The sequence below is a fragment of the Xyrauchen texanus genome, chromosome 45 (assembly GCF_025860055.1).
Source record: "Xyrauchen texanus isolate HMW12.3.18 chromosome 45, RBS_HiC_50CHRs, whole genome shotgun sequence".
NCBI lineage: Eukaryota > Metazoa > Chordata > Actinopteri > Cypriniformes > Catostomidae > Xyrauchen > Xyrauchen texanus.
In genome coordinates, this window is record NC_068320.1 from 26,144,738 (window position 1) to 26,165,601 (window position 20,864).

Here is a 20,864-nt window from a genome sequence, read left to right on the forward strand (position 1 = left end):
CTACATCTGCTTCAAATTCCCTCAGTCTCTCCAAACTTGTGCTGTTTGCTAAAATTCCTTCTAAAGGGCCTTTTTTGTTATTTGAATTCCAGTTGAAAGCCTGGAAGAAGACACTGGAATATCTGACAGCATACTCTAGCTCTGTGCTGCTTGTAATCCATATAAAAACACACCAAAAATGTGGTTTAATTTTTACAATAAATATGCACAACCAGTGCCCCAAAAAAGCATTTGGACACTTGAGTCATCCTGAAAAAAGTTATTTCTTTGCAAAACAGCATATCAAAGGAAAGCCATTTCTAACTGTAATTTAATTACAATTACATATGATGTAATTGCGTTGATTCTGTATCGACTATAGGGTAACAAACATATATAAATAAAAATATAAAATAAAATAAATACAAATATCAACTTGTATAAGTCATATGCCAGGAAAAAAACTCATTATAGGACTTAAGGAAGGACATCTATTATGAAGGATATTTTTTTTTTTTTTTACAAATACAGCTCTCAGAATATTTTAAGTATTCCGCAAATCTAGGCAATTGTTTAAGGAATTTCTGTTTTTGATTATTCAATTTTGCGGACTTTTTTATATATAAAAAATAAATAAATGTATATACATTAAAAATATTTTTTTATTTAATTATTTAGAATTTATTATTATTATTATAATTATTGTAATATATTTTATTTATTATTATTATTATTATTGTAATATGTATTTATTTTTTGCCGTGGGTGAGAAAATATAACCGTTCTGCGTGACGTCATCAGGCTGAGGGCAGGTTTATAAACACTCCTCCTCTTCTAGAATCTCAATAATGTCATTCCAACCTGTTTGTAGAAGTACATACGTCCATACTGAAGCGCTGTGGGAATCTACTGGGACAATATACAGGAAAAACACCTAAACTCAGGTAGGACAGTCCAAGTTTTTCGGAATTGTCTGGCGAATGTCAAATATCAAACGTCAAGCCATTTTGTTATATTTTTTATATCTTTGATGAGCTCCAAACTAATGCGTAAGGGGCCGTTCAAACCGAAGCGTTCTTGCGTTAAAAAAAGCCAGACGCAGCGCGGCGAACAATAGAACGCAAGTGTCTCGAGACGCGTTTTTTAAAAAGTTGACGTTCTGTTAAAACGTCCGTCTAGTAACGAATGTTTACATTGAAATACAAAGGGTAACAAAAACGTGTTTGGTGTGAACGGCCCCTTGAAGATGTTTTCTAAACTGCGACAGGTTTAATGTTTTTAATCTAGTTAATTATGACGATGGATCTTAATGGCAAGTTGACGAACAAAACGAACAATTAATGAGACTGAATCAGGCTAATATTTCGGACGCTTTAAGCTTGACAAACACTCATTTTAAATGTCATATGCCAAAATATGTCAAAACCCTCATCAAATAAATTCTTCAATAAACACTCATCTGTTGGGAATTAGAAAACACTTAAGAAACATATGTCAGATATTTATTGTTCAGTAATACAGTATTGTTCATTGTTAGTTCATGTTAAATAAGTTTTTGTGTGTGTTTAATATTTGTGTTTGCATATTATTGGTGGATGAAATGTATTTTTTTCTGAATTGGTTTTGGTTCCCTCCCAATAGTATTGCGTGCCTTCACAATAAATGTACAATGGTTACTTTTCATAGTTACTACAATATTGGTATAGTAAAACCATGATTTCTGCCACACACCCAAAAAAACGGGGAAAAAGTTTAGCCTACTGCAATCTAGGTTACTATAGTATTACTATAGTAATACCCTTTCTGCCAAAAACGATTGTTTCTACAACCTACAACATTACTATAGTAAAACCATGTTTCTGTCAAAAAACATAGAACTTTTGGTTACATATATTAAATTCATGGTATTACATGGTATAACCACAACACCACAAAATAATGCCTTTTTGGGGAATATTGCTAGGGCACGCAAACGTCTTGCTAGGGCACGCAAAACTTACTGAGAGGGAACGCAACATTTACTGTGAGGGAAAACATACTATCCGAGGGAACACAAAACTTACTGCGAGGGAACACAAACTATCCGAGGGAACACAAAACTTACTGCGAGGGAACCCAAACGTATCCGAGGGAACACAAAACTTATCGCGAGGGAACACCAAAACTTACTAGCGAGGGAACCCAAAACGTATAGCGGGGAACCCCAAAACGTATAGCAGGAACACAAAGCGTATGAGGGAACCCCAAAACGTATGGGGAACACAAAGCGTATAAGCGAGGGAACACAAAACGTATAGCGGGGAACCCAAAACGTATGTGGGGAACACAAAGCGTATAGCGAGGAACCCAAAACGTATAGCGAGGAACCCAAAACGTATGGGGAACACAAAGCGATAGCGAGGAACCCCAAACGATATGGGGAACCGTAAACGATAGCGAGGGAACACAAAACGTATAGCGAGGGAACACAAAACGTATAGCGAGGGAACCCCAAAACGTATTGTGGGGAACACAAAACGATAGCGAGGAACACAAACGATGCAGGGAACCCCAAAACGTATAGCGAGGGAACCCCAAACGATTATGGGGAACACAAACGTATAGCGAGGGAACCCCAAAACGTATAGCGAGGGAACCCCAAAACGTATAGCGAGGGAACACAAAACGTATTATGGGGAACACAAAACGAGTAGCGAGGAACCCCAAAGCGTATTAGTGGGGAACACAAAGCGATAGCGAGGAACCCAAAACGTATTATGGGAACCCAAAGCGTATAGCGAGGGAACCCCAAAACGTATTGCGGGGGAACACAAAACGTATAGCGAGGGAACACAAAACGTATAGCGAGGGAACCCCAAAACGTATTGCGGGGGAACCGTAAAACGTATAGCGAGGGAACACAAAACGTATAGCGAGGGAACACAAAACGTATAGCGAGGGAACCCCAAAACGTATTGCGGGGGAACACAAAACGTATAGCGAGGGAACACAAAACGTATAGCGAGGGAACCCCAAAACGTATTGCGGGGGAACACAAACATATAGCGAGGGAACCCCAAAATGTATAGCGAGGGAACCCAAAACGTACTGTTAGGGAACACAAACTATCCAAGGGAACACCAAACTATACAGAGGGAACACCAAAACGTATAGCGAGGGAACACAAACTATTTTGAGGAAACCCAAACTATTCAGAGAGAACGCAAAACAATTTCAGGAAAAAAATCCTGGCCTGTCCTCTAAGGGGCTCCATATTGGAAAGCTCTGAGAGCGAGAATATATATAAAAAGTTTTAAACCCACTTTATTGTGCTAAATATAAATGGCATTATCCTTCTAACAATGTGGTGATTCAAAAGAATCATTTGGCTCAATCTGACTCTCCATTGTCCTGTAGCTCTTGGTGGTCCTGCTGTGTTTTGACTTGTGTTTCCAGACGTCTCCAGGGTGTTTATTGTCTAGTTTATCTTTATTAGACCAGACGGCTGCAGTCGGCTATTACTGAGGAATTTGTCCAACCATAGACCAAATGTGCTCCAAATTCATACATGGTACTTACAAAAAATCGTTGTTAGTAGAAAGAGAGCACAAAGTGATATGGGAGATATTAAACTAGTACAGTAGGAAATCAATAACCTGGGACAATGCAGTTTATCGCTCATTATACAAAATATTTGACCTGAAAATGTTGTGGTTGATCAGTCAAAATCAAGCGTCCCAGAGAGCTGTGTAATAAGTAACTAGACACTCGCAAACACTTAAAGACCTGGACTGAGTTTCCTGAGGTTGCACACGGGACGGATGTGTTTCCTGTCTGTCAGAACTGGGATGTTTACGTATTTGGCATCCTATTCTTTCTTTTCACAGTTATCATGCCCAATTGGGGTGGAGGAAACCAATGCGGTGCGTGTCATGGAACAGTGTACCACGCTGAAGAGGTTCAATGTGATGGAAGGAGTTTTCACAAGTGCTGCTTTCTCTGTAGTAAGTAAAACGCCAAACCTTCACTATGTCATTATATTATAGAATTATGTCAATAGTTTTTAGGTTCAGATTCCATTGCATTAATTCACTATTCACAGTCAGCCATTATTAATTTAGTCCATGAGTGAGTGAATGAGTGTCAGACAAACAGGGCCATTACTGAGATTAAGTGAGAAGTATTCCGTTGGTCATGTGATCATAACATGGCCGCCCCCATGAGGGGACCCTCTCCATGTAGAATAAAACAGCTTTTATAAGGCTACTGATATGACTGACAGCCCTCCTCTTGTGTGAGTATTCATGATTTTATACATATGTTTCAAAATTACAATTCATAAAACTTTTTTTAATGCGGGAAAAATTACTGAGTGCACCTTTAATGCAGCTCCGGGTCAATTTGACTGGTTTAAACTTTTAACAAATATTTATTTTACTTTTAAGCTGATCCGCAATCAACTTACGGTGTTTGTCCTCCAATGACCCATCCAAACACCAGCAGGAATGTTTATGAACACTCCGAGATGTTTTTAAGATTGATGCACTATGGTTCAACACACATGCTTCAAATTAGCGCTCCGCTACCAAAACAATCCAGCTTACATAAGTGTTTATTTTCTGTGAGCCGCCAATAAAGCCGATGAGGAGTTACTGAGCGGTGAAACGTCTCTCTCAGTCTTGGTTTTCACTGCATTGACTGAAGTTTTTAATCAGTTCTGGATGTTTCCACAATCTTTTTGTGCACACTGACGTGGTTTTGAGTCACTGGACGTTTATAATGTTGTTAAGTAATGACAATCACTGCAATGGAGTCCGGGGATGGTTTGTTCAGTTGTATGAATAGTTCAGGCGTTTTCCTGCTTGATTTGGAATTGTTTATCTCTATTCCTGATGCTGTCCGGGACAATGTGCCATTCTGATGTGGCTAATCAGCTGACCATAAACAACAGACAAGGAATCTAGTCAGTGTAGAGTCATACGCACATGATAAACACATTGAAGCCTCTAATCGTGGGATTTAAATTATTATATATCATAGAGACTTGGGGTTGGGGTCTTTTGACATGACTTGGTAAACAACCACCAAGAACACCCTAGCATTGCTGGTGAGTTTTGCACATGTTGTTTTCGTTTTAAATATAGTTTTAATGCTTTTTTTTTTCTCTAGTGGTCTGTAGGAAAGGGTTGGACAGCACCACACTGGCCATCCATGACCAGGAAATCTACTGCAAGTCCTGCTACGGTAAGAAGTACGGCCCTAAAGGATACGGGTACGGCCAAGGGGCGGGTACGCTCAATATGGACCGTGGCGAGAGATTGGGCATCAAACCAGAAGAGTGAGTGCGTTTTATTATTCTGCTTGACAGGAAACAGTTTATAGCGAACGTAGAATTCAATGCCGTTGATTTGTGTTTGCAAAAGTTATCCGATTAAAATGTTAGAAGGAATATCAAGGGCGTCAGTTACCCCCTTAGCCCCTCCCTCATGATTATGCTTAAGTAGTGTGAACCTCCTGATACCCAAGCGTGACCGCTGCATGCATTTTCCATTTCCATTATTGATTTGTAACTAGAAACGCTTAATAAAAATGCTTGGAAAAAATATATAAAAAAATAAATAATTCTAGTGCAAGTTTTTTTCTAAAGATGTATGTCCACATATGTGGACAGCGGGACTAAATTACATTTTAAATAATACCAAGCTATAGAAAGTATTTTTTTTTTTTAATCAAAATTGTTTATTATGTTTCTAGAAGTCTTGTTTTTGAGACGCTACAGACATTACATCAGAAATTAGCATAATTTATTCAGATTCAAAGTAATGTCCAGCATCGTCCAATCACAGCCAACCATGTTAAAATAAAATGATACATTATAAATGGTGAATCTATGTACTGATGATCATCGTCCCATGTCTGTCAAACATGTTGAGTGATCCAAACATCATCTGCAGCCTGAAACTGAACCTTTGATCAGATTTTAGGAGTGAACGCACTTAACTGCATAGAGAGCTATAGGATGCTCCCTTGCTCCCTATTTAGTGCATGACTTAACCTCCAGTGTGCTGTCTGTCTGCACTGGTCTCAGATCAGTTATAGGAGAGCTATAGGATGCTCCCTTGCTCCCTATTTAGTGCATGACTTAACCTCCAGTGTGCTGTCTGTCTGCACTGGTCTCAGAACAGTTACAGGAGAGCTATAGGATGCTCCCTTGCTCCTTATTTAGGGAATGACTTAACCTCCAGTGTGCTGTCTGTCTGCACTGGTCTCAGAACAGTTACAGGAGAGCTATAGGATGCTCCCTTGCTCCCTATTTAGTGCATGACTTAACCTCCAGTGTGCTGTCTGTCTGCACTGGTCTCAGAACAGTTACAGGAGAGCTATAGGATGCTCCCTTGCTCCCTATTTAGTGAATGACTTAACCTCCAGTGTGCTGTCTGTCTGCACTGGTCTCAGAACAGTTTGAAATGCACCTTATTTTCATCGTAACTCTATTTAAAGCCTCTGAAAGCAACATTGTTCAGATTTGATAATGTACAGTAAATATTGGATTTCGAAGGATAAAATGCGCTATTGTGCACATTAGTGTACATTGTGTTTATCAGCGTGTTGTTTCGCAATACGTCGCTAAAATTAAAAAAAAATGGCGTATTGAATGAAACTAGAGACTCGAATCATTTGACTCCAACAGGTTTAAATGTAAAAACAGATTTATGTTTCTTACCAGATGTATTTTTGTTGGCGTTTCTCCCAAAGACAAACTCCGCTGTGGTCAGCGCCATGTTGTTTTGTCACATGACTTTAACACTTTACTGACAGCCCAGAGTCTTCTGAACTGAGATCAGTCGGTTTAAATTCTGCGTTGTGTATAGCAAAGCCAAAATACAACATCCACGCATGTGGATATGGGGTCACACGAGGTTAATCAACATTTACAAACTTTAAAGCCATTTTTAGTGTCAGTGTAGTCACTGTTTTTAAGCCCAGCATTATGCGATTATTGTTATGAAAGCATCTATTATGTAAGCTGAGGCTCCTGTACAGCCGAACAGACCCCAGGCATCCGCTTTGTCCTAAGCCAAAACAAAGCCACTCATTCAGGGCAGCTGAGACATGTGCCACCCCTCGTTAGGCTTTGATTCAGAAAATATCATCTGACCTCTCTCTGTCTCTTACCTAGAACCCAAACTCACAGACCCACCACCAACCCAAACCCGTCCAAATATGCACAGAAGTTTGGTGGCTCGGAGAAGTGTGCGCGCTGTGGAGAGTCCGTTTATGCCGCAGAGAAAGTAATGAGCGCGGGGAAGGTGAGTTACCAGATAAGGCCGACAAATGTAAACAGATGCCTTACCAACAAACCTTGATGCTCTGATATGAAGTGTCATTACAGGAGAGCGAATTCTGTCACGTCATGGAAACACAGTTGCATACACTCTTGAGGCCAAAAGTTCACCTCATTGATGTTTTCTTTGCAGATGCTTGCATGTCTACTGCCAAAACAGCTCATTTAATAGATCTTTGGATCTACATGCAGGATTAGGTCCAGAATTGTTCTTTTCTTTAATTAGGGAGGATGTCAATCGGTTGCGCTTAACTTTTAATCTTAGCCTTACGTCTCTTGTCTTTCAGCCGTGGCATAAGAACTGTTTTCGCTGTGCCAAATGTGGGAAGGGTTTGGAGTCGACCACTCAAACCGAGAAAGAGGGAGAAATCTACTGCAAAGGTCAGATATTCAGAAATCATGATGAAATCTAATGCACATCCTAAAATTAGGATATTCCGAAATATTTCAGGTTGTTTAAAGAAACAAACACCTGTGACATTGCTAGTTCATTTCAAGTAAATACACTTACAATGGCAGCTGGAAAAACTGAATAAAGCATTCTGATAAAACCTTAAAATAATTTGTAATTATTATATTTTAAAATACACACTTTTTCAAAGAGAATCACCACAAGACTTTAAAACTATTATAAATGAATTTAAAAAAAAGTCATTTTAAGATTTGTGCATGTCAATTTAATAACAAATTTCCATCATCAAATAAAAAAACAATTAAATAATATAAAACAACCTGAATATTTGACGTTTTATAAATTACGCATTTTAATTCGATGGAATTTTCGTATGAAATCGAAATGTGTGAAATCCTAAAAAACGTGCTAAAACTAATGTATTTAATGTTCAAATGAGACGAGAAAGAAGCAAATATTTGAACTCCAATGTTATGACAATGCAAAGCTGCTAAACCTGGTAACTTTCTCATTATAGACGCACAAGTACCAGAAAGGAACCGTTTACATGCAGCAAACTCACGTTAGTAATGCGTAACCAGACATTCATGCACCTGTAAAAGTAGTCCCACATCAAAAAGAACTGATTAGACACTTCGCAAATAATGGATAATCATTTTCTCGTTCAATAATTCCATTTTGCTTTTGAAACACTTCGGCCTGCTTGGATTTCATTGTAATGGTGCGTTCACGTACAACGAGAAGAGAGCGCTTCACACGCTTGATTACATACAGAGTCAATGCAAAGATGCGAATAGATGTGAATTTGCATCGGGCAGCGCGAATGAAGCAAATGACGCGACTCGAACACGCAAAATTGCTTCATTCGCTTGACGCATTGTCGCGAAAGCCTATCAGCATTGAGATTGTCCGGATGTCACTGACGTAGTAGCAAAAGAAATCTGGAAAAATTCATAAACAAATTGGTGTGTGTGTGTGTGCGCGCACCCAGAATTGTATGATACAACGTCATACATATACAGAGACCGGACGATAAAAGACATCGCTTGGAGGAACGAGAGCGAGGAAGTTGAACTACCTGGTAAATTCTGAAAATATGCGCGTCTACTTGATTCCAGCTATTGGTTGAACTTTACTATGAACCAAGTCATAGAAGCCCCGCCTCCCGTCCTTTTCCGGAAGAGAAGGGGGAATACTTGCGGGTTCGCGTTACTCGTGCGAACGCGAGTTTAAACACACACGTATAATCCAGCGGTCAAACTTGCACGAGCAATGCAAGGCGAAAAGTTTTCTTTGAGTTTTGTGTGAACGCACCATAATTCGCCTGCCGCACATTTGCGTCTTTTCGCATCTATTTGCATCTTTGCATTTTTTTTTTGCAAATGCGCGTTTAAACACAAATTTATAATCCAACGGTCAAATTCGTGCGAACAATGCGAGGTGAAAATGTTCTTTGCGTTATTTGTGAACGCACTATATTTGCCTGCCGCGAATTTGCATCTATTCGCATCTTTGCGTTTTTTCCGCTAACGCGAGTTTAAACACATTTATAGTCCAGCGTTCAAACTCACACAAGCAATGAGAGGTGAGAATTTTCGGCACGTTGTGTGTGTACGCACCATAATTCGCCTGCCGCGAATTTCCGTCTTTTCACATCTATTTGCATCTTTGCATTGACTTTGTATGTAATCGCAACACGCGAAACGCTCACTTCACGTTGTATGTGAACGCACCATAAGAGTCTTATTGTAAATACTTTCCATTTGCTTATTACAAACCTTTTTCCTTACTACTTCCTGAAACATACATATAACTTAGACAATGACATATCGTAACTAACAGCAGACTATCCCGATTCAAACGATCCCAAAAACAAAATCATGTGATGAGGAAATCTTGAAATATTCATCAAAGAGTGTACATGGAAAGTCGATGCAAAAAAGGGCGTTTTGTGGGCACATGTCCGAGGACTTTGTCTAGATGATTGGGATACTCCTGAACACTTAATATTTTGGTATTTTGTTGTCTAATCCAGTGGTTCTCAACCAGGGGGTCGGGACTCACTAGGGGGCCTCAGCACACTTCCAGCAGGGCCTTAAGGTCACTTAAAATTATTATTGGATCAAAGGACGAAGCGGGAGTCGTTATTCACAGTCCACGGGAGTCAAGAGTTTTATTTACAAAAATAAGAGAAAATCGCTTTGCAGCATAACACTATATAAACACTATGGTAACTACAAATACAGACCAGAGACTACGTGTCTCCCCCCCCCCCCCTGAATCTCACTGTGAACATAGAAACGGTAATTAGTCACAATTAATCTCAGGTGGCATCTCTAACCGCTTTCTCTCTCTCCCCAGATGGGCGATCGACCACGCCTTCACAATCTTATAATAGATACATCTCAGGATATAAATATCTTATAGCCTACATGAGGGGGGCCTTCAAATATTTTCTCCAACAATGGGGGTCCTTTTTGTGAATGGGAGTCAAAAGGTTGAGAACCACTGGTCTGATCCGGTCACTTCCAACGGCCGGTCACTTTAGACCAGGAACACAACAGGTGTAACAAAGTGAAATAAAACCAGAACAATTTCGTTTTCACACACCAGATGTGAACAAAGCCAAAACCATTTTAAGTAAATGGTTTGCACTTATATAGCACCTTTATTAACCTTAGCGGTATTCAAAGCGCGTTACACTGTGACTCATTCACCCCCCCACACACACCAATGATGGTTAGACACCAGAGATGCCATGCACATAGATAATCTTATCATATGTGCAAGTTCTTATAGGCCAACTGTTCTCTCGTACCTCTCACCGATGAACATGCTTAACTTCCACTCTCTTTCTTCTTTTTTAGCATGTTATGCAAAGAACTTTGGACCCAAAGGATTTGGCTATGGTCAGGGTGCAGGGGCTCTGGTGCACATTCAATGATACTCGTGACCGTGTACGTTACTTTTACTATAATTAAAACGTTTTTACTAATTCCAAAAGCTTTTAGGGTGAATCTTAAAACATGGGCCATAATTCTATGCCTATTTTGTTAGGACCATTAATATGTTACCTTGTATGTGACATTTTCATTTATATATATATATATATTTATATGTATATTGTGGTAAGGTTTTCACTACTGTATTACAACAACGATAGTAATTATGTAATAATAATAATGATGTCACAAAACCAGTGCGTAACCAGACAAGTCCTAAAACTAAGCTTTATTTTCTTAATGCACTCCCCCCCTCCTTTTGGTTTTGGGAGGGGAAATTAGACCTGGACATCACATTTTTCATGAGATTCACCATTTAAGGTGTTTGTTAAATGATTCAAGTGCAGTACATTTTATGAGCATATGTTTGTGAACGAAATAAACACAATAAAGTACTAATTTGTTAAGGGTCTTGCTTTTAAAGTTACATTTGAGCAGTTATTCACGTTGTTATTAAAAGACAAACCATGTTTCATTGCACAGAGTATGGCTGTTATATTGAAAACTACCACACAGGACTTCCACCTTTCAATGATTTATTAATAAAGCCATTAAAATTGAACCATGCCCAATAAGTTAACATCTGAAGCAGAGTACGGTGACGTCCTGATTTCCGCTGAGGCACTGGAGATGAGCATGTGCTTTCACAGGGTGGAAAAACAGCCAAACCTTAAAGGCATAGGAACAACAGAGTGATTATAGTCTAAAAACAGTGTCACATGTATTTTCATCCTAATAAATGACTGTTACTGTGCCTATTTATGATATTACAGTGAGGGCCCATCGATTGCGTCCATAAGCGATGCATTGCATCCACTTCAGACAATCTCATCACGATGCACGCTCTTGAATTACAGCATGACAGTTCTGCATTTCTTATGTCGTCTCTGGCATTTACTTTACAATTTATACATCCAGTGATAGAACAAACCCAGCAATGAAACATAAAAAGAAACCATTTAGATGTGAATATTAAATCAACAAGAATGGAACATTCAGATAAAATACATCTGCAAAAAACTGATCGATCAATAGCGAGCGCCCACAGACCATGAGGGACACGCAATACACACATAAGGTGTCATTCACAAAACATGTGCAGAACGAATGTGTAAATAGTTAGTAAAATTATGCACGCTTTTGCATAAATTATCGAAAAGAGACGATTTATGTAATAACGATTGCGCGAACTTTGTGTAAATTATCGTGAAAATTGTTGACGTAAGAACGTTGGTAAAACTTCTTACATAAATTGGCGCACTGAATTGAATGCGTTAATTTTAGGGCTGGGAAATTTAACGCGCTAATTTCTGCTATATAATAGTTGATTGTTAAACACATTTACAAATAGCAATTGTACAAACATTCGTGCATAAATTATCGCAATGAATTCAAAGCGACGATTTATGTAAGAACGATTGCGTGAAGATTCTTGTGTAAATTATCATAAATTGTTGATGCAAGAACGTTGGTAAAAATGTGTACATAAATTATCGCAATGAATTCAAAGCGAAGATTTATGCAAGAACGATTGCGCGAACATTATCGTGAAAATTGTTTACGCAAGAACGTTGGTAAAAATTCGTACATAAATTGTTGCACTGAATTGAATGCGTTCATTTTAGGGCTGGGAAATTTAACGAGCTAATTTCTGCTATATAATAGTTGACTGTTAAACACATTTAAAAATAGCAATTTTACAAACATTCGTGCATAAATTAATCGCAATGATTCAATGCGACGATTTATGTAAGAACAATTGCGCGAACATTGTGTAAATTATCGTGAAAATTGTTTACGTAAGAACATTGGTAAAAATTTACATTAATTGTCACACTGGGCTGGGAAATTTAACGCGCTAATATCTGCTATATAATAGTTGATTGTTAAACACATTTTAAAAATAGCAATTGTACAAACATTCATGCATAAATTAATCACAATGAATTGAAAGCGATTTATGTAAGAACGATTGCGCGAACATTCGTGTAAATTATTGTGAAAATTGTTTACATAAATTGTCGCACTGAATTGAATGCGTTAATTTTAGGGCTGGGAAATTTAACGCGCTAATTTATGCTATATAATAGTTGACTGTTAAACACATATAAAAATAGCAATTGTACAAACATTCGTGCATAAATTATTGCAATGAATCAAAGTGACGATTTATGTAAGAACGATTGCGCGAACATTATCGTGAAAATGGTTGATGTAAGAACGTTGGTAAAACTTCTTACATAAATTGTCGCACTGAGTTGAACGCGTTCATTTTAGGGCTGGGAAATTTAACACGCTATATAATAGTTGACTGTTTGACATTTAAAAATAGCAATTGTACAAACATTCGTGCATAAATAATTGCAATGAATTCAAAGCAACAATTTATGCAAGATGTTTCACGAACATTCTTGTGTAAATTATCGCATCGAATTTAATGCAAAAATATTCACGAGAACATTCGGAAAATCGTTCATAAATTCTCGCATTATGCAAAAATTATGCATCGAATTGAATGCAATAATTTCATGGCTGACAAATGTAATAGTTGACTGTTTAACACGTCAAATAAAATTTTTACGCAATGTCAGTGTTTTCACTTAGCCGTTTTTCCCCACTTCCTGTAGCTAAAATTGCCTTTAAATTAAATGAGAATTTACACAAGCAATTTTACGAATGTTATTGTATAAATTATCACACTGAATTTAAAGCAACTATTGTGTATTATGTACGAATGGTTTCACGAACATTCGTGAAAATTGTGGCATCTAATTTAATGCAATTTTCACGAGAATATTCGTAAAACCGTTCTTACTTAAATTGTCGCAATGAACAATGACATTTACTAGGCAAGAATATTTATAAAACGGTTTAATTATTGCAACAAATTGAATGAGATAATTTACGCAAGACCGTTCATAAAACCGTTCTGATGTAAATTGTCGCACTGAATTTAACGCTGTATCCATTTTTTCACTTCCGAAAACTTTTCCTACTTCCTGTGGCTAAAATGGGCTTATGTAAATTTCCAGAAGGTACACGCTTGACTTGACTGCACATCCTTGCACAGAAACTGATTGTGTGGAGCAGTGCATGGTTATTACGCATGGCGCATGTGCCGTGCATTATAAAAACGGGGGCAGATTTAATGTATGGAGACTTCACCCGCAAGTGGTGAGCCAGGTGTGGGAAAGGTGTGTCGTATTGAATTGAATGTGATCATTTATACGAGAGTATTTGTAAAACATACAATTAAATGCAACAATTTATGCAAAAATGGTTTTATAAATTATATACACATTCATTCTGCTTGCATTTCATGAATTCGGTTTAAAATGTTAAAAAAAAGAAAAACATATTTGCAAATACTGAACATTCATATTTACAGATGCATGGCTCGTGGGGCGGTTTGTTGTATGGGAGGGGCGGTCACTATGGTAACGGCCCCATGTCCAGGCTTTACACATGCAGTGAAGACTTGCAGGGTAAAAGGTCTATTATACACAGCAGTGCCAGACACCACTAAAAGCTACAGTCATACACTTGGATAATAGACGATTTTTTTAGTTTTTGTGGCAAGATAAAAAAAAAAAAAAGGAGCAGCTTCAACTAACACGGACAAAATAAAAACGAACGGAAGTCACTCACGGAAAGAAATCAAGTTTATGTACAGATGCACATTCTTTACATCAAGTTCATCCCGTCAGCTGCTGCTATGACAACACCGCACCAACAGGAAGAGGAAACTGAGGAGAGCAAAAGGGGGAGGAGCTTGCGCTTTACGTAAAACGCCAAGATCCCTCGGAGACAGTGGAATATCAAGCTTGATTCTTCAGTAACAACAAAAATACAAAATAAAATCAGTGCATTGTTTTAGGCCGACAAAAAAGTCGCCACGGCCAAAAATAAAAACAAAACAAACGAAAGGAGCCCCTCTGGCGGGCTGGCATATTAAACTGTATCTTCCATTAAGTTTACACCAGTATCAGGTCCACTTAATGGCTTTCCCAAAACAGCATTTTTAAATGTATAAATTTCTAAAACTACACATACATAATAAATAGAGTTTCACATAGGAGTGTGTTATTTGAAATCTAAGGGCACCAGGGTGAATCTCACGAAACCCGTCAAGAACATGGTAAGGACAAATTTTACCCCCAAAAAATAAAAAAAATATATAAACAAAAAAATAATGTAAATAAAAAAAATTAAGCCTATTTTAGGACCATTATGATTTAAGCATTGTGAAATAATTTGCAAAAAAATCTAATTATCCCCCCAAAATTCTCTGTAATGGTGAATCTTATTAGATTCGTTACTGTAATGCAGTGTTTTTTTTTTTTTAAATCAGCCTAAAGGCCGTATAATAAATACAACTATGATGTATAAATACTTTAAAACCAAGTTGATGCAAAAAAAAAAAAAAAAAAGTGTATATATATGGCCAAAAAAAACAAAAAACATGATTTTCAAGTCAAATGTGATCTTTACAGGTTTTGTGAGATTTGTCACCCACCTAAACTATTAAACATGCTTTATATGTACACATATGCAGAAATGTATACATTTAAATGTTGAAAACGTGTCAAATGACCACATGGTACCGTACTTACTCTTTGAAAAATACTCTATAAATAGGCTAAAATAAATATGTTTTACGTCACATTATTTAAGAGGGCATCTCTCTAGTCATGAGACTACATGATGCCCGTTTTGATCAGATTGATATGAAAATATCAGTAAAATTCAGGCAATCATATAGAATCATGATCAGGAGAATCAAGCCAGCTTAAAAGGAACAATTCACCCAAATAATTTAATCCTGTCATTTCAAAACCATTTGCAGTTATATTTCTAATCGTAAAAGTACCACAAATATAGTTCACGAGTTACATGGACTATTTTTATGACACTTTTGGAGCTTGAGAGTTTTATGGTCACTTATATGCTTTCATTGTATGGAAAAGAGCAGTTTGAACATTCTTTTGGAACAACATGACTGTGCCTAAATGATGACAGAATTTCATTTGAGTGAATTCTCTCTTTAACCACTACCAAAATGCCACACGACTTCCACTTATGCTATGCTGAATCTCAATCCTGTTCAGAGTTCAACCAGGATTTAAATGATGAATATTTGATATCACTTAAAAAAAAATAATAATAATAAAAAAAGCAATAGAAAAGGGGCCACAGGACAAACACAGTCAAATGAACTCGATGTGCAAAACAATCTAAAAAAAAAACGTTTCCGACCAATAGAGGAGAGTATGCCGCATGCCGCCGATGTCATCAAAATCCTCCTCTTCCTGTTCCTCTCAACCCTGCGTCTCGTAGTGCTGTCTATGGCAGGGGGGGCGGGTGCAGTGGGCAGGTAGAGGTGGGTCGGTTGGTTACGGTAGCCAATAACAGCATGCGAATCCTGACTGGGTGAGGTTTGTAGTCTCTCGGTGAAGAAGATGGTCCCGGTGAGCAGCACTTCTCTCTCTCTTCTTCTGACCGCTACACCAGCTGGTATCCTGAGCCGGACACCTGGTCGTACTCTATTGTGTACTGGGAGGTCCAGTCTACAACCACGGGCCGCAACAGACCACAGCAGCGCAACTCGAAGAAATCGATGAGGTTCCGCATACAGCCGTGACTACGCAACAAAAAGAGGAGACGTTTTAGCAATGCAAATCACTGGTCACGATGATTAGATGTTTATTCACTAATTCCAGGAGGTAACCGACTAAATCTGATGTTTGTATAGAAAATGACTGAACGAGTTTGCAGCAGTAACAAAAGATGAGCGAGGCTTAGCGAAGGGTCAATTGCCAACAGCATCATTTTTGTAAACATTTAAATAGATTATATTCAAATGACTCTAAAACCAACATCATTACAGTGAAAGTACTCCATTAAATGATTATATAGTCATGATTGCTTTACAACACATCCTTGTGTGTTTAAATGGTCTAGGGCAAGTAAAATGAGCTGTTCTCAGCAGGTGCATTGAAATGAGTCACCTGAAAGGGCTTTCGATGGACGTGGCTGTGACTTTAAAGTGCTTATATCTTCTGGCATTCATTCGCTCATTTGTTGTGATGCCTAGAACAGCAATCTATAGAGGAGAGAGCAGTACAACGTACACATCAAAAAACAAAAACTCTGTTCTGAATCTTAGTGAGCTGCTGTGCGGTCTACAAAGTCAGCAACAAGCTACTAAACTGAAACACATGGCTCAAACAACACTTTACTAAACGCTCACATGTCCAATACTAGCATGTGGCTATCCTAATTAAATACTTCAATTAGAACAATATTCAATCCAATGTTCTACTGGAACAAAATGACATCAGACCTATGATGCCCAAAAATGTTAACAGGGTATATCATGTGTTTGTCTCACACCTGGTAGAGCTGGCACATAATGAGCACAGCGACCCACATGAGGTGAAACGCACTGTTGAGGAACATCCAGAACATCCACGGCGAGCAGGTGGCGATCTGAGTGATGTACATCCAGAAGCCGTCTTTAGTGTAGCTGGTCGCACAGTGAATCCTCCAGTCTATAGAGACAATCAATGTCAATTCATCACAAACATCTAGAGACCGTCTGATCTCATGAATAAGATAAAGACAGACATGTAAACAGACAGACAGATAGATAGATACATTTGTAGACAGACATATAGTTTTGTGGACACAGACATGTAGACAAACAAACAGATAGAGAGATAAACAGACACATTTTTAAGTAGTCAGACAGACATGTAAACAGACAGAGATACTTTTGTAGACAGACGGACAAATATGCAGACAAACAGACAGTTAGTTTTGTAGACAGACAGACATGTACACAAACAGATACACAGACATGTACACAAACAGATAGACAGACAAACAGTTTTGTAGACAGACAGACATGTACACAAACAGATAGACAGACATGTACACAAACAGATACACAGACATGTACACAAACAGATAGACAGACAAACAGTTTTGTAGACAGACAGACATGTACACAAACAGATAGACAGACACACAGACATGTACACAAACAGATAGACAGACAAACAGTTTTGTAGACAGACATGTACACAAACAGATAGACAGACAAACAGTTTTGTAGACAGACAGACAGACAGACATGTACACAAACAGATAGACAGACAAACAGTTTTGTAGACAGACAGACATGTACACAAACAGATAGACAGACAAACAGTTTTGTAGACAGACAGACATGTACACAAACAGATAGACAGACAAACAGTTTTGTAGACAGACAGACAGACAGACATGTACACAAACAGATAGACAGACAAACAGTTTTGTAGACAGACAGACATGTACACAAACAGATAGACAGACAAACAGTTTTGTAGACAGACAGACATGTACACAAACAGATAGACAGACAAACAGTTTTGTAGACAGACAGACATGTACACAAACAGATACACAGACATGTACACAAACAGATAGACAGACAAACAGTTTTGTAGACAGACAGACATGTACACAAACAGATAGACAGACATGTACACAAACAGATAGACAGACAAACAGTTTTGTAGACAGACAGACAGACATGTACACAAACAGATACACAGACAAACAGTTTTGTAGACAGACAGACAGACAGACATGTACACAAACAGATAGACAGACAAACAGTTTTGTAGACAGACAGACAGACAGACAGACATGTACACAAACAGATAGACAGACAAACAGTTTTGTAGACAGACATGTACACAAACAGATAGACAGACAAACAGTTTTGTAGACAGACAGACAGACATGTACACAAACAGATAGACAGACAAACAGTTTTGTAGACAGACAGACAGACATGTACACAAACAGATAGACAGACAAACAGTTTTGTAGACAGACAGACAGACATGTACACAAACAGATAGACAGACAAACAGTTTTGTAGACAGACAAACAGACAGACATGTACACAAACAGATAGACAGACAAACAGTTTTGTAGACAGACAGACAGACAGACATGTACACAAACAGATAGACAGACAAACAGTTTTGTAGACAGACAGACAGACATGTACACAAACAGATAGACAGACAAACAGTTTTGTAGACAGACATGTAGACAGACAGACAGACAGATAGATAAATAGTTATGTAGTCAGACAGACATGTAGACAGACAGATAGTCATTTAGACAGACAGTCAGACCACAGACTGTGTGTACTGTACGTGTGTGCGTATAACTCACAACAAATGCATCCGTATATCATCCAGCAGATCATACACAACAGGAAGAATAAATAACCCATAAAGTAACGGTGGTTTCCACTTCCTGTCCAGAGATAAAGAGAATGAAATCATCAGACAGAAGAGAGGAATGAGTCTCATTCTCTCTCTTACATACATCAGACTTTGGCTCAAACTATTCCAACAAATGAAACAGTTTGATTGTTTTAGAGCAGGTGCGCCTGTGTTTATGTGCATGAATGACTTCTGACTCGACTTGACTCTGAAGCCAAGCTTTTATGTGAGTGTTGAAACAAGAAAAAATGATTATGAAGTACAGAATTACTATAAGGGTCTTTCTCACCAAGCAATGAGGCCTGTGTGTGAAAAACCTTGTTTTTTGTTTTAGGGAGATTTTAGATGCAGTTTTCAGCTGACCTGCCTCAAAACCAGATAAATCTGCTCAGAGAACAATCTCTGGCTCTTCTTGCTAATAATATCAAATGAAAAGCTATTTTTAGAAAGAACGTGCTATTGTGGCATTGGGAGACTCACCTACGCAGTTGCCAACCCAAGGGCAGTGGTGATCAAACTTGGCGATGCATCGATTGCACACGGCGCAGTGTTTTGATCTGATGGGTTTCCGTATCTGTGGAGAACAGGCCATTAAACTGTTTTAATGTGCGGGCACCTCAATGCAAATTTCAATGCAAATAAGACTGTTTGGTTATCAGTTGGGACACTTTCAAGCATGCCACTTGTGTGGAGCAGGTTAAGTGTTAAAGCATTTGTTTTTAGAGCGGGAAGAGAGTCATAATTACCAAACAAGTGCTGCAGAATATACTGAGATCCAGAGAACCCGTTTCTGCCAATTCAACTATAGTCTATAGGAGAAAAAAAAGGAGAGATTAAGAGGAAAGACTGAAACTCAAAGTGCAAGCCCACCCAACTCAAAATGATGTGAACGCTGACCCCATTTTGCTTATAAATCAAACACAAAATATGAGCTTACCCCCTATACTCGAACATATTCAACACAATTACAATATGGTCAGTCAGGGTCAGGCCTTCTAAACACATGGTGTAATTACAGATGAACTCCTTCTATTTGACATTTTACCTTTTTCTTCTGCTCCTCAGAGGCTTTGACAATGCCAGGGTCAGATTTCCAGGACTTGCCAAAGTTGTAGAAGAGAGCCAGACTGTTCAGCAGGAAGGGCAGGTGAATGGTGACGAATGGCAGATGTGTGGAGAGTTAAGAAAGCTTATGTTATATATATGACACTGCAACACACTTTTGAACCAAATAACTTCCATGAACTTTACCAAGAACTTTCTAGAGGTTTGTGATTACTGGATAAGTAATTTAAGAATCGATTGGATTCAGACCAATTCACTAATTAATCAGGTAATCTGGGCAACTGAATCAGTGAAAATCACTTCAAAATTATAAAAACAAATAAATAAATAAAACCTTTGGTCACAAATCTCTACAAAACAGCAATATGTAGACAATGAAATATTTTAGAGCAGAATAATTATTTACAACTAGTCCAAGACTGTAGAACTGTTCCGTGATGCTCACCATGAAAGCTTAAATTTTATTTAAAACCATTTCCACAATAATTTGTTTTCATTTGATTAATTTGGCTACGTTTACGCCTCTCATTCGCACTAGAACAGCGTTTTCCTCCACCGAAAACAGAGTTGCGAAAAAACGCTCTACTATCACATGCTTTAGAGAACAATGAGGTTAGGAAACTGAAAAGGAGTTGTCAAACAAAAATGGACACACAAATAGGTTTTCGTTTGAAAACGCTTTACAATTTTGCAATATTTACGCCCCTCATCCACACTAGAACGGCCTTTTCCTCCACCGAAAACAGTGCGTTTTGAAAATACTCTCCATTATATATACTTTGGAAAACGATCAA

At 38.1% G+C, this 20,864-nt stretch overlaps 2 protein-coding genes across 2 annotated transcripts in view; one reads left to right on the plus strand and one right to left on the minus strand.

Moving 5' to 3' along the window:
- The first annotated feature begins 819 nt into the window (after positions 1–819).
- Positions 820–14,235, plus strand: csrp2 (cysteine and glycine-rich protein 2). The gene is made up of 6 exons (XM_052118453.1): positions 820–923; positions 3,846–3,962; positions 5,128–5,296; positions 7,139–7,268; positions 7,591–7,684; positions 10,583–14,235. Exons 2-6 carry the CDS (start codon positions 3,851–3,853, stop codon positions 10,657–10,659), a joined length of 582 nt encoding a protein of 193 aa, XP_051974413.1. The 5' UTR covers positions 820–923; positions 3,846–3,850; the 3' UTR covers positions 10,660–14,235.
- A 131-nt stretch (positions 14,236–14,366) lies between these two features.
- Positions 14,367–20,864, minus strand: part of LOC127637414 (palmitoyltransferase ZDHHC17-like) — a 30,165-nt gene continuing 23,667 nt past the window's right edge. Inside the window, exons 11-17 of the mRNA XM_052118452.1 lie at positions 20,051–20,173; positions 19,752–19,814; positions 19,486–19,579; positions 18,953–19,036; positions 17,111–17,268; positions 16,726–16,820; positions 14,367–16,358 (exon numbers count right to left, since the gene is read on the minus strand). Of these exons, the coding sequence (XP_051974412.1) occupies positions 16,220–16,358; positions 16,726–16,820; positions 17,111–17,268; positions 18,953–19,036; positions 19,486–19,579; positions 19,752–19,814; positions 20,051–20,173 (756 nt within the window). The 3' untranslated portion in view covers positions 14,367–16,219. The remainder of the gene's footprint in view (positions 16,359–16,725; positions 16,821–17,110; positions 17,269–18,952; positions 19,037–19,485; positions 19,580–19,751; positions 19,815–20,050; positions 20,174–20,864) is intronic.